Consider the following 12546-nt stretch of genomic DNA (forward strand, 5'->3'; position numbering starts at 1 on the left):
TCTGTTTTCTTCTCCTGTTTTATTTCATTGGGATCTCCCCCTTTCCTTTTTTTTTGGACATATAAAGGATGGTTAAAATACTAGCGTGGAATATCAGGGGGTTGGCTGATAGACTTAAAAGATTAGCGGTAATGAATGTTCTCAAAAACCATCTCCCATGTATTGTAGGTTTGCTTGAAACCCATTTAGTTGGAGAGTCCAGTGGTGTACTTGGTAAAACTTGGTGGTCCAATCAATATCATTCAGTATTCTCCAATTATGCAAGAGGCGTGTCTGTTTTAATACATAAAAGTCTAAGTTGGAAACTATATGACTGCAAGAGCGATAATGAAGGCAGATTTGTGTTCTTATATTGTAAGGTAGACAATATGATATGTATCCTAGCCTTTGTTTACATTCCCCCGCCATTTAAGTCCAAAATCTTGGAAGAATTATTTGAGTACAGTAGGAATAAGGACCCCTGTCCCGTGTTGGTTATAGGCGACTTGAATATTGTTGCAGATGAACAGAAGGACAGGTTGTGACTGGCTGGCTCCAGGGGAGTCATCCGTAACTCTCCTTTGTGTAACATCTTAAAAGAGTTAGGGTTAAGGGATGTATGGAGAGAGAGACACCCAGAACTAAGCACATTTTCCTGTTGGAATAAGTCGGCACGGACTAGAATAGAATTTAGGGTTGTTAAATGATATAATGGCACAGAAAGTTAGTAAAATAGAGTATTTGCAACGATGTATTTCTGATCACGCTCCCTTGGTAGTGGAGATACAGAGTAGAAAAGTAAAAATGTCACGGAATATACGAATTAATCCACACTGGTTACATATAATAGAGGACACTAAAAAGTTAGAAAGGGAATTTAGGGATCTATGGGAAATAAATTATAACACTGCTAAAGGGGGGGGTGGTTTGGGACACGATTAAAGCTATAATAAGAGGAAAATATTATGGGGTAATATGCACTTTAAAAAAGAAATTTAGGGAAAAGGAGAAGGAATTAGTGGGGGAAATTAAAAAAGTAGAAGAAGAAATCAAAAACTCACCATCACCTCAGCTGGAAAGTGTGCTTAGAGATAGGGAAGAAGACTTAGAAAAGTACTTGGCTGATAAAGCCAGAAATAAAGCAGAGTTTATGAGATCAAAAAAAATTTTGGGGTCAGGTAAACCGAACAAAGGTCTAATGGAGCTGGTTAAAAATCAGGGGGACAAGAGGAATATAGAGGCAATCAAGACTGAGACAGGTGAGATTACTAATGATCCAGGGGAGATTAATAGGGAGTTTAAAAAGTACTATGAAAAACTATATACAACTGAGAGTAATTATAATAAACAAATACAAAACACTAGATGAGTTGAAGTATGCACTGGCCTCCATAAAGGGTAATTCAGCGCCGGGGAGAGATGGACTGCCTTACGAGCTATTTAGGGTGCACAATGAATTTTTGTTGTCTAGTTTACATCGGATATTAACAGAGGCAGTGAATGAGGAGGAATTGCCATCCTTAATGGAGGAAGCTTCTATAATCTTGCTTCCTAAACCGGGAAAGGACCATCTGGAAGTTGAATCCTACAGGCCAATCTCGCTGTTAAACAGCGATGCAAAATTATTCTCTAAGATACTGGCCCTGAGATTGGGAAGGGTGATAAGTAGTATAATCCACGAGGACCAATGTGGGTTTAATCCGGGGAGAATGGCGAAACATAATATTAGACGTCTCTTTGAAAATATGCAAGTGGCAGGGAATGAGGGGCCCCACTCCATCCTGTCTCTGGATGCAACAAAGGCATTTGACAGGATGGAGTGGGAGTACCTGTGGGAGGTGTTAAGACTGTTTGAAATGGGAGAGAAGTTTATAGGGATGGTTTAGTTGCTGTATAAAAACCCAAAGGCTGGTGTAATGACGGGGGAGACCCACTCGGAGATGTTTAGACTTACTAGGGGAACCCCTTGCAATTATGGTTAGGTCGGATCATCTTATAGAAGGGTTTGGGGTGAGGGGTGGAGGGGACAGGATATCCCTGTATGCTGATGATCTTTTGTTTTTCTTAAAAAACCCTCTTGTAGCAGTCCCTAGTGTTATAGAATTAGTGGAAGAAATGGGGACCTTCTCAGGATTATTGATAAACTGGCCCAAGTCCACTTTGATGACCTTGGGTAATAAACAGGAGATATTTTTTCCATCATTATCTAATTTAGAAGATGGGGCTAGTTTTAGGTATCTGGGGATCCAGGTTTCAAGGGACTTTGTCCAGTTTAATAAGCTAAATATAGAGCCCACCATTAATACAATGGAGAAAAAAGTGAGTATATGGGGAAGATTGATGATCTCTAAAGCAGATAAAATTGTTCTAATTAAGACAGTTCTGTTACCAAAACTCCTGTATGTATTTGGGGCCACCCCCATAGTGGTAGAGAAAAAATATTTTAAAAGAATAAAAATGATGTTGAATGCATTAATATGGGGACGGAAAATAGTAAGAACAAAGCTAGAGAATCTATATATCCCAATGACAAGAGGTGGACTGGGAGTCCCAGATATGGAAAGATATTATTATGCGTCTCAAATATATTGGTTGGCTAGGTGGAGGCAGGATAGTTTTTTTTTGTATTTGAGCAAAAGCATCAGCAATGGACCCTGGACATTTTTCAAATACTGGAAACAGGAGTTTGGGGAACATAGCTTGGAAAAAATTGGTAATGGTAAAGACCTTAGTCAGAACATGGGACTGGCTGAAAAAAGCACTAAATAATCGCGGAACAATGGAGTTTGCCCCACTGTGGTTAAATGATGAGTTAGGGGAAATTAGGAAATTGGGAGTAGTAAAAGTACTGGAGGAGGTGGGGGTGAAAACAGTTAGAGACATAATGGACGGAAATAACATCAAAAGTTGGGATACTTTAAAAGTAGAATATAAGATAGAGGAAAGACATTGGTTTTCTTATGTTAGATGTAGAAAAGCGTTAGTTGTAAGTCAGAATAATAGTAAGCTGCAAATATGTAGCCCCAGCCCACTAGTGGAAAAACTAAGGGGCGGGACAATCAAAAAGAAAGAGATTACAACAATATACTCGCACCTTATAAGGAACAACAGATTGGGATAAAAAGTAAGGAAAAATGGGAGGGAGTAATTGGGGAAATAGATGAGAGCAGGTGGGAGAAAGTGTTGAGGAGTATTAAGGAAGTCTCAAGTGTGGGTAATCATAGAATTATTCAATTTAATATAGTACATCAATTATATTACACCCCAATGTTCCTTTGTAGAATAAGGAATAAGGATGGAAAGTGTCCAAGATGTGGCTGTGGGGAGGCGGATTTTGCACATATGCTTTGGACATGCAGCGTCTTGCAAGAGTACTGGGGGAGAGTGCACAAAAAAATTGAAGGGAAGAGTAAGGTGAAATTTGAGCTGAACCCGGTCACTGCTTTGCTGGGAGACACCACTAACATCATTGCGAGAAAAAGGAGTAAGAAAACTGTACAAAAAATGCTTTTCTATGCTAGATTTATTATAATTAAACAATGGATGGCTCCGGGGGCTCCAAGTTGTGAAAAATGTGAAAGATGTTATGAAATGTATGAGGGAGTATATATATACATATTTTTATATATTTATTTTACTTTTTTTTTTTTTTTTTTTGGTCAGACCAGGGGGGGGGGGGGGGGGGGGGGGGGTTGCCGGGGTAATTTGGGGAATTTTTTTTGTATGGTGGTTAATTTGTATTACGTGCTTTTATATGTAAAATTGTTATGATGAAGTAATGATGTCACTTTTCTATGGGAAAATATTGAAAAATAAATAAAAAGATATAAATTAAAAAAAAAAATAATAAAAAAAAAGCCTCCGTGTAATGGGTGGCATAGTCTAAAATGACAAGGATATATTAATAACCTCTGGCTGATTTGACTAGAGGGCCCACAATGTCCATCGCTATTCGCTCAAAGGGGACCTCAATAATTGGGAGTGGAACTAGGGGGCTGCGGAAATGGGGCATTGGAGCATTTATCTGACATATAGGGCAGGAATTACAAAATTCTCTTACTTATTACATTATCTTACTTACATTACTTACATTATATACACCGGCCCAATAAAATCGCTGCAGTATGCACTCCAGTGTTTTTTCAACACCTAAGTGACCTCCTAACACATGTGTGAGCCAGTTCAAGGACCTTGCGCATATACTGCTGAGGCACAACTACCTGCTCAACCATCCCTCAAAAATAATATAAGGTTAGTAAACAACATGTACAAAAATGAATATGTCCTGAACAAAAATCAAAAATGTGCATGTTTAATGTAAATGGTGACTAAACTATGAAATCTTAAGCAGTGTATCAGTCAAAAATGTATATCACCAAACAAAGAGGGAAAGGAGCGACTTATTGTGGCCCATGATGCTCCTACGCATTACGTTCCACCGGAACTTCGGTAGGGAGAAAGAGTACCATACAAGGATCCTATTTATCTACAGTCATAGCTAGGGGGACACCTGTTACAAATAATTCATTTTGATTCATCAAGACACCAACCTGTAAACAGTAATTCATCTCCCAAGGTGTGTGCGAGCACGGCAAGATGGCGCCTGTGGCGTTCTGGTTCCCCAACTGCGCATGTACAGGAGAAGTACTGGCAAGGGAATATACTGGAACTTGCATCAAAAGGGCAAATGGCATATTGCAGCTTGCAATGAGCTGCTGTATCACACATAGGACTGCACACCTTGGGAGATGAATTGCTGTTTACAGGTTGGTGTCTTTATGAATCATAATGAATTATTTGTAACAGGTGTCTTCCTAGCTTTCTCCCTGACGAAGTTCCGGTGGAACGTAAGGCGTAGGGGCATCATGGGTCGCAACGAGTCGCTCCTTTTCCTCACTGACCGGGTTACTAGGATTAATCCTGAGGGCAGGGGGACACATGTAAAAAGCTGATGGCGGCAGAATAGATAAAAATCCGTATCAGCGGTCACGGATGACATAATAAATGTATTCTCTGGGTCACTATGGTTACAGTGATGCCAAATTTGTATAGGTTTTTTCAAACTATTACCACTTTGGCGCAATAGAAACTAACTTCCTAGCAAAAACCCACAAAAACTGTCGCCACATTGCAAGATCCATAGCGTTCTTATCTTTTGTGCGACAGAGCTGCTTTTGGGCTTATTTTTTTGCGAGAAGATGTGTTCTTTCTATTGATACCAAGTTCTATATATTTATGACTTTTGATCTCTTTTATGATGTATTTTCTAAAGCGGATTGATAAAATATAGCTATTTTGGTACTTTTTTTAAAATAATTTTACTGTATGTGTCGTGCGATATAATTATTGATATAGTTTTATAGATTGGGTCGTTATGGACGTGGCGATACTAAATATGCATAGAGTTTGTGTTTTTAATCTGTTTTATATAACGTTTTATTGTGTATAGGGAATGTAATGCAATTTTATTATTTGGGGGGGGGACGGGGACTGGTGGGTGTTTTGTGTTTTGGTGCACTCCCCCCCCCCCCCCCCCCCCACACACACACACATTTACACTAGTGTACATTACTGTACACTAGTGTTTTACTAATCAGTGATCATTAATCACTGATACAATACACTTCACTACTACTGTAGTGCAGTGTATTGTATGTGTCAGCTACATGCTGACAGGCAATCTGCTAGGCCATAACTCTGTATGGCCGAGCAGAGGCATATCCGTTGTAAGTCCAGGGGCCCCCGGGATGACCATGGGCCCCCTGGATGACCATGGAGACCATCAGGGGAACTGACGGTACCACGGGACATTGCGATCACGTGAGTATGCCACCGGAAACTGTTAGATGCCGCTGTCATGATTTGACAGCGGCATTTAACGGGTTAAACTACCTGAAGCGGAGGATCCTCCGCTCCGGGTAGTTACAGGGGAGGATCAGCTGTCACACTGTCACAGGGCATTCTGATACAAACACCGTTAAAAAGCGTATGTAACCCAATAAAGCCCATTAGTGACCGCCGTGAAAAGGTATGTTGGCAGTCACTAAGGGGTTGAGACAGTCGCAGTTTGTTTCAATAAATAGTTCTAATATCACCGTAGTGTAAAATGTATTTATATTAATATACTAGAAAATGCACCCGGCGCTGCCCGGCTATAAAGTGTCAGTGTGTTAATTAGATTTGTTCCAAGGTCGCCCAGGAGGCCAATCTATGCCCTTGTTTTTTTAAGGGGGAATCCCCAGGTGCCCTAAATTCCCCTAAATACACTGTATACCCTGACAATTCTGCACTGTTTATGTAAATTGTAGCTTATGCAGATTAGAAATAAACTAAAAATGTTTAACACCCTAATTACCTAATAGCCAGACTGAGATGTCATGCGATCAGATATACAACATTGGCAGTTTTATATACAACCTGGTTATATACAACATTGGCAGGGTTATATACGGCATGGTTTCATACACCATTGGCATTGTTATTTCCCAGTGCATAGACATAGGGGGAGATTTATTAAAGCGTGTAAATATACACCTGATGTAAACTACCCACAGCAGCCAATCACAGCTCAGCTTTCAGCTCTGGTAAAATATAAGAGGAGCTGTGATTGGTTGCTGTGGGCAGTTTACACTAGGTGTATATTTACACCCTTTCATAAATCTCCCCCATAGAGTTTTACCCGATGGAACTCTGGAGCAGCAACCTACAATTGCCCATTCGGAAAACATACAGAATTGTCATTGCAAATTATGTTAAACAGGAAACTGCAATCGTCTAAAAAATATTGTTTCATCTGAGTTAAATAGAGTTTGTGTGTACCTGTAGTGTATAGTTGGAGGGGTTCTTTATATCTAAAGTGTATAGTTTTTAAGGGTCCTGTATACACCTGTAGTGTATAGTTGGGGTGGGGGCTGTATACGTGTAGTGTATAGTTGAGGGGGGGTCCTGTATACCTCTATGGGGCACTTTTCCCCTTCCCCCTCCCCTCCTGTACATCTGGCAAGGATGGGACCTTCGCTCTCACCTTCCCGGACACCCAATGTATCTGTGTGCCAAGTTTGGGGTCAAATGGTTAAAGCGTTTGGAAGTCTATAGAGGACAAACAGACAGACATTTTTATGATATAGATATATATTTTTTTTATAGTACATGTCAATGATTGCTACTTGATTGTATATCCCACTTTTTTGTATTTGCAATTTCTGGAAATTTTGGGTGTTGATTATAGAATAAATATTGTCGCATAGTGTAAGGAATCATAAAATGAATTTATTTTTTAAGGTAATTGAAGCCAACAGAAATGGAGAAATTCGTTTGAAAATAGAGACTGACCTAGTTTCTGTTTCAACACATTTCAAAGATCTAGGAAATCCTCCTTGGGGTATGTGGCTCTGTATTTTTTATTTGTTTACTTATTGCCTATGTCTTGTCTTTACAGTTTAAGGCTATGTTCCCACTATGGGATTTTAGGGCAACATGACGGCAGTAAATAATGATCATGAACATTATTTGAAGCTGTCCTTTCACGCTAAAATCCTGTAGTGAGAACGGTGGTCTCTCAAGGTACAATGTTAATTAATTCAAGGATAAACATTGTATGTAAAACTAGTGTATCATGTATGGCTCTATGAGAAAAAATAACAATTGATTGTAAAGCCCCCAAAATAAAAACTAAATAAAGATTAAAGGAAAAAAGCATATAGCTAGTACAGTTAAATTAAAGGGTAACTCCAGGTAGAGGTTAAAAAAATTAAACTTCTGCAGAAGCATAATGCATTACTTACCTGTCTATCCCAGTTTTGAATCTACCAAAAATCATTTTTTTTTTTTTGTTGGGGGGGGGGGGGGGGGGGGGTTTGCTATGTTTTGTGTTTCTGTTCTTCCTGGTTTGGCATTTTCCAGAATGCAATGCTTTCCCTCATGTGATCATCACAGCCCCCACCCATTACAATCAGTAAAATTAGTGCAGCAGCTGCTTCTGGCCGAACAGAGATGGTGAATCAGTCAGGGGATTGGGTTATCCAGCCAAGCCTCCTGTGAGATCACGCCCTGTCCTCTGTATGCATCATCAGCAAACACACACAATGTGAGACAGAGGCATGTAAGATTTGTCTTCTAGGGGGGGATAGCAGCAGGAGCAGGAGACAATGTGGGCCATTTTTTTTAACTTCCAGGATTTCTATCAGCTACGAGTGTGGCAGAACTGTACAGAGACAGTAATACATTGTATAGACACCTCTATATTCCTTTTAATGTACTTTTAATAGAAAACAAGTTTTTCTTATCCGGAGTTCCCCTTTAAGTCCATAAGTAAATAAAGTCAGAAAATGTTGCTGTAAATCATTTTCTATGTAGGTACGAGGAGCTTCTTCAGGGTTCAGTACAATAAAATTAAGCTGCCCTCATATGAATTTCCGTGAAACAGCTTTTCCTGGCACAGTTAAAGAGCAGTGTAGCACTGTACTGTAGAGAGGCACTACTAGACAGCTTGTCAGTCATGGACCTCAGTGTTGCAGTTATTGTTTGTTGAGTACAATTTCGAATTATAATGGTTAACTTACCCTCCTTTTATCCTAAAGCCAGCACACTGTACCTACAGAGTACCCACCATTGCAGGACAGGAAACGAGAGAAAATTAAAGACTGACACACCTTTCCACACCTCAATTTAGGGTTCCTGTCCTGTGAATAAGAGGCCTGGGAAGAGTGCTCCTGAAATCAGGGAAAAAAAAAACTGGGTTGCAGGTCCTCTGTCGGCTTTCTTGCCTTGTGGGGCTCAGTGGTTGCTTATGTCTCTTTGCGAGGCTCAGCCTGGAATTTGCCGGGGGTCCTTAGGCGTGGGTCCCGTTGCCCCTGCTGTTTTCTGCTCCTGTTGGTCCCCACGCATGTGAGCTGCACCAGGGTTGAAAATGCTGGGCCGTGTGTAAAAGGAGAAGCTGTCCGTGTGCTCCCTCTCCAGCTGAGTTCCTTTGCTGTGCATGTGTGAGGCACACCAGTGACCTCAGACAAGTGTCAAGTGACGACTTCTGGCTGGGTAATGCCACTTCTGGAGTGGGGACCCTGGAAAATCTGGGGACAGCGTAAATCCGGCATCTGCAGCCTCATAGTGTCTGGAGGCTTTGCTGCCCTCTAGTAAACCCCAGAGACTGTTGATGTTGGCAGTAGAGATTAGGTGAATTAGAAGAGGGTGAAGTATGCACCCTTTTTTATCTGACGAGAATAAGGGCACGTCTAACAGGACCTTATTTCCAGAAGATGACAACAATTTATTAAGGCAACTAAAGCATCTAAGAATATGAAAGCTACCAAACAGCCAGACTCATTGTATTTGGGTCTTGCCCCTAAAAAGATATGTAAAGCCTTAATTAATATATATCCCCAACAAACACCAAAAGATGCAGGGCAGCAGTACATCTACACATTTAAAAATCTTTATACAAAAAACTTTTTTCATAATCATGTTAAAAACACATAAAAGAGGGAGGGGTGGAACAAACCCCTTGGGAGGTGGGAGCACATGTATAAAAAAAAATCTTTAAAGATCATCATACAAATGTTTCATGTGACTGTATATCAGAAAATGCAACTGAGCATAGGAATAAGTTGAATTAAAGAGGTTATCCAGCGCTACAAAAACATGGCCACTTTTCCCCCTCTCTTCTCTCCAGATAGGGTGGGGTTTCAAACTCTGTTCCATTGAAGTAAATGGAGCTTAATTGCAAACCACACCTGAACTGGAGACAAGAGAGGGGGAAAAGTGGCCATGTTTTTGTAGAGCTGGATAACTGCTTTAAGAAATACAGGACAGACAACAACACTAGGTCAAGTAAATAGTTGCAGGAAAGGAACATGACACAAGTAAGTAACAGCAAAAAAGAAACAGTGGACCAGCAATTAATTAATCCATGCCAAGCAACAACGTATATAGAGTCCAGGTAGTAGAAAATCAGCAGTAATATATTAGGCGGTGCTCATTCAAGCGATAAACACAAGTTCCAATATGTAAGAAGTAGAGAGAAGGCACTCACCATAAAAAACTTTATTCATCCAGAAATATAAAATCTTGCAGAGCGTGTAGCAGTCGGCGGGGACGCCATTCAATAAGTAGCCCATAAGTAGCTTACTGGCGCAGGTGGGGGGGGGGGGGGGCGTAACATAGTGGATTACTAAGTAGAAATAAAAACAATATTAAAAGTTACAATGAAGATTCAGATTTCTACAGTGTGATTTCTACAGTGCAGATTGTCACAATCTGCATTATTTTTCAAGAAAATGGTTTCCCATACCAATAGTAACACTGTTGTTCCAAAAGCAACACAGTTTGCCTTTTCTTTTAAAGTGACTGTACCACCAGGCCCAGGCTGAAGCACTGGAGGCGGGCTGACCCACCCCCAGTGGGAAGAAACCCCAGCCCCTCTATGACGTGGCTCCATTAGAATCAATGGAACCCTATCATAGAGGGGCTAGGGTTTCCTCCTACTAAGGGTGGGCCGGCCCGCCTCCAGTGCTTCAGCCTGGGCCTGGTGGTACAGTCACTTTAAATTCAGTCCTATGGCCGATACCATACGAACCATAATTAAGAAACACTGGTATTAAATAGCTCAAGACCCTGTTCTAACTAATTACTTTTCACAACAACCATTAGTCTCATTTCACCACTGAAAAAATCTGAAAGATGCATTAGTGAGCAGTAAATTTAAAGAGGTAAAGAAAAAAAGATAATAGCTGGTTGACACAATCCCCAGTTACAGGCAATGTGAAATGTGTAAATTGTAATTGGTGTGATTTCTGTTTTGTATGTAATACAAATGTACAATTAGGTGGTTTTTCCTTTCAGGTTTCAGACATATGTTGCAAAACAAAAAATGTTTATGCCATTGTTTGCAGTTGTGGGTTATTCTATATTGGAAAAATGATACGACCACTTAATAGAAGGTTCTACGAACACATTAGATCTATAATAACGAAAAAAGGTATTCCGAAATTAATACATGTAAATGATATACATGGAGGTGACTTTAAACACATAAAACAATAAAACATTACTGCAAATAGACACCAATTATCTACCACAAGGTGCCCTAGATAATCCGTCCTATACGCAAAAAACGCAATTTAGCATAAAGAAAAAGGAATCCACGCAGGGGATCCCAAAAAAGTTTTGCTGGACAATAAATAATGTATCACAATAAATTTTTATTTATTACACAATTAAAAAATTACATTAAAAGTTGGAGACAAAGGAACAGTACCATACACAAAAAATGGGGAGAGGGGACATGAATCAAAATAAATAACCTGTATTTACATATCACTTGTATAATAGTATATTGCACATATTCATGATAAATATATAAATATATATGTATATACGTTTGGAAACAGATACCAGTAAGTGACTAATGGAACCAGATATACTTTAGGTATATAAAATTCGATATTATAAAACAGTGCAAAAAAATGTGGAAGGAATCCAAAATATACTTTTTGATGTGCTGAAAATAATATAGTAACAGACCCAGAGAAGGTTCGACTTAAGTTAAATTAGTGTTACAGCAAATCCACAAAAACAGTAATCAATACAGAAAAAAATATATATATATAAATAAATATATATATATATATATATATATATATATATATATATATATATATACATAAATATATGTCTACCACTGGTAAATGTACATACACAGTGTCCTCTCTACCTACTCACCCTACGCACGTTTCGTGTTCGCTTTTAAAGAGGTAAATATAACCGCAGGTATATACAATCGGATGTAATGTAACGGAAAATAGTCACATGATGGAGAGGAGTATGACGTGGACCGTCACATGGCTGCATTATCGGCCATGTGACCTGTCACATGGTGCCTCAGTCAGACCGCCTACCTAATCCCCTTAGCGCCTGCGCCAAGCAGCTGTGAGTGCCGAATATCACATAGGACAAATTAAAATACACGCATGCGCACAAACACTAAGAGCCAAAAAATCGCCAAAAGACGTGAAGCAAAATAAAATAAAAGCAATATGTGATAAATATATAAAAAACAAAGTGTAAAAGGTGACTGTGACATGCAGGTGCCGAAAAGCGTGCAAAAAGTGCTCGTGAAAAGTGCATACTTACCACACATACAAATACATACAGCTGAAATAAAAAGCTTGCAGCAAAACACACAATTATTAGATATAGAGACAATTAAAAAATGCAAGTGTGTCATAGGTGAATACAGAATATAATACAGCAATATAAATAAATATACCTATATATTTAGAAACAATAAAGTAATATGTGCAAAATACGAGTGGCAAACAGTTCATAGAAAATATAGATATCAAAAATATTATATAAAGATTCAATTATATAAAAGATGTGCATATATTAAAGTGATGGCCACATATAAAAGATTAATAGAACCACAAAAAATCTACTACAATGCATGTCACTGACAACAAAAAAAGAAAATATAAGCGATTTCCGACAAAAATAGGATATGTCCATATCAAGGTGCAGAGCCATACGGTGAGTCGTTAGATGTATCTTCCTGATGAGCATCCAAGTAGGAAA

The 12546-nt window shown here is 39.2% G+C and overlaps 1 protein-coding gene across 4 annotated transcripts in view; it reads left to right on the top strand.

Moving 5' to 3' along the window:
• Positions 1 to 12546, top strand: part of HUS1 (HUS1 checkpoint clamp component) — a 446101-nt gene that overhangs the window by 264207 nt on the left and 169348 nt on the right. For all 4 annotated transcript variants that reach the window (XM_069958559.1, XM_069958555.1, XM_069958558.1 and 1 more), the window contains exon 6: positions 7261 to 7360. In XM_069958559.1, the coding sequence (XP_069814660.1) occupies positions 7261 to 7360 (100 nt within the window). The remainder of the gene's footprint in view (positions 1 to 7260; positions 7361 to 12546) is intronic.

This window comes from Dendropsophus ebraccatus, chromosome 2, assembly GCF_027789765.1.
Source record: "Dendropsophus ebraccatus isolate aDenEbr1 chromosome 2, aDenEbr1.pat, whole genome shotgun sequence".
NCBI lineage: Eukaryota > Metazoa > Chordata > Amphibia > Anura > Hylidae > Dendropsophus > Dendropsophus ebraccatus.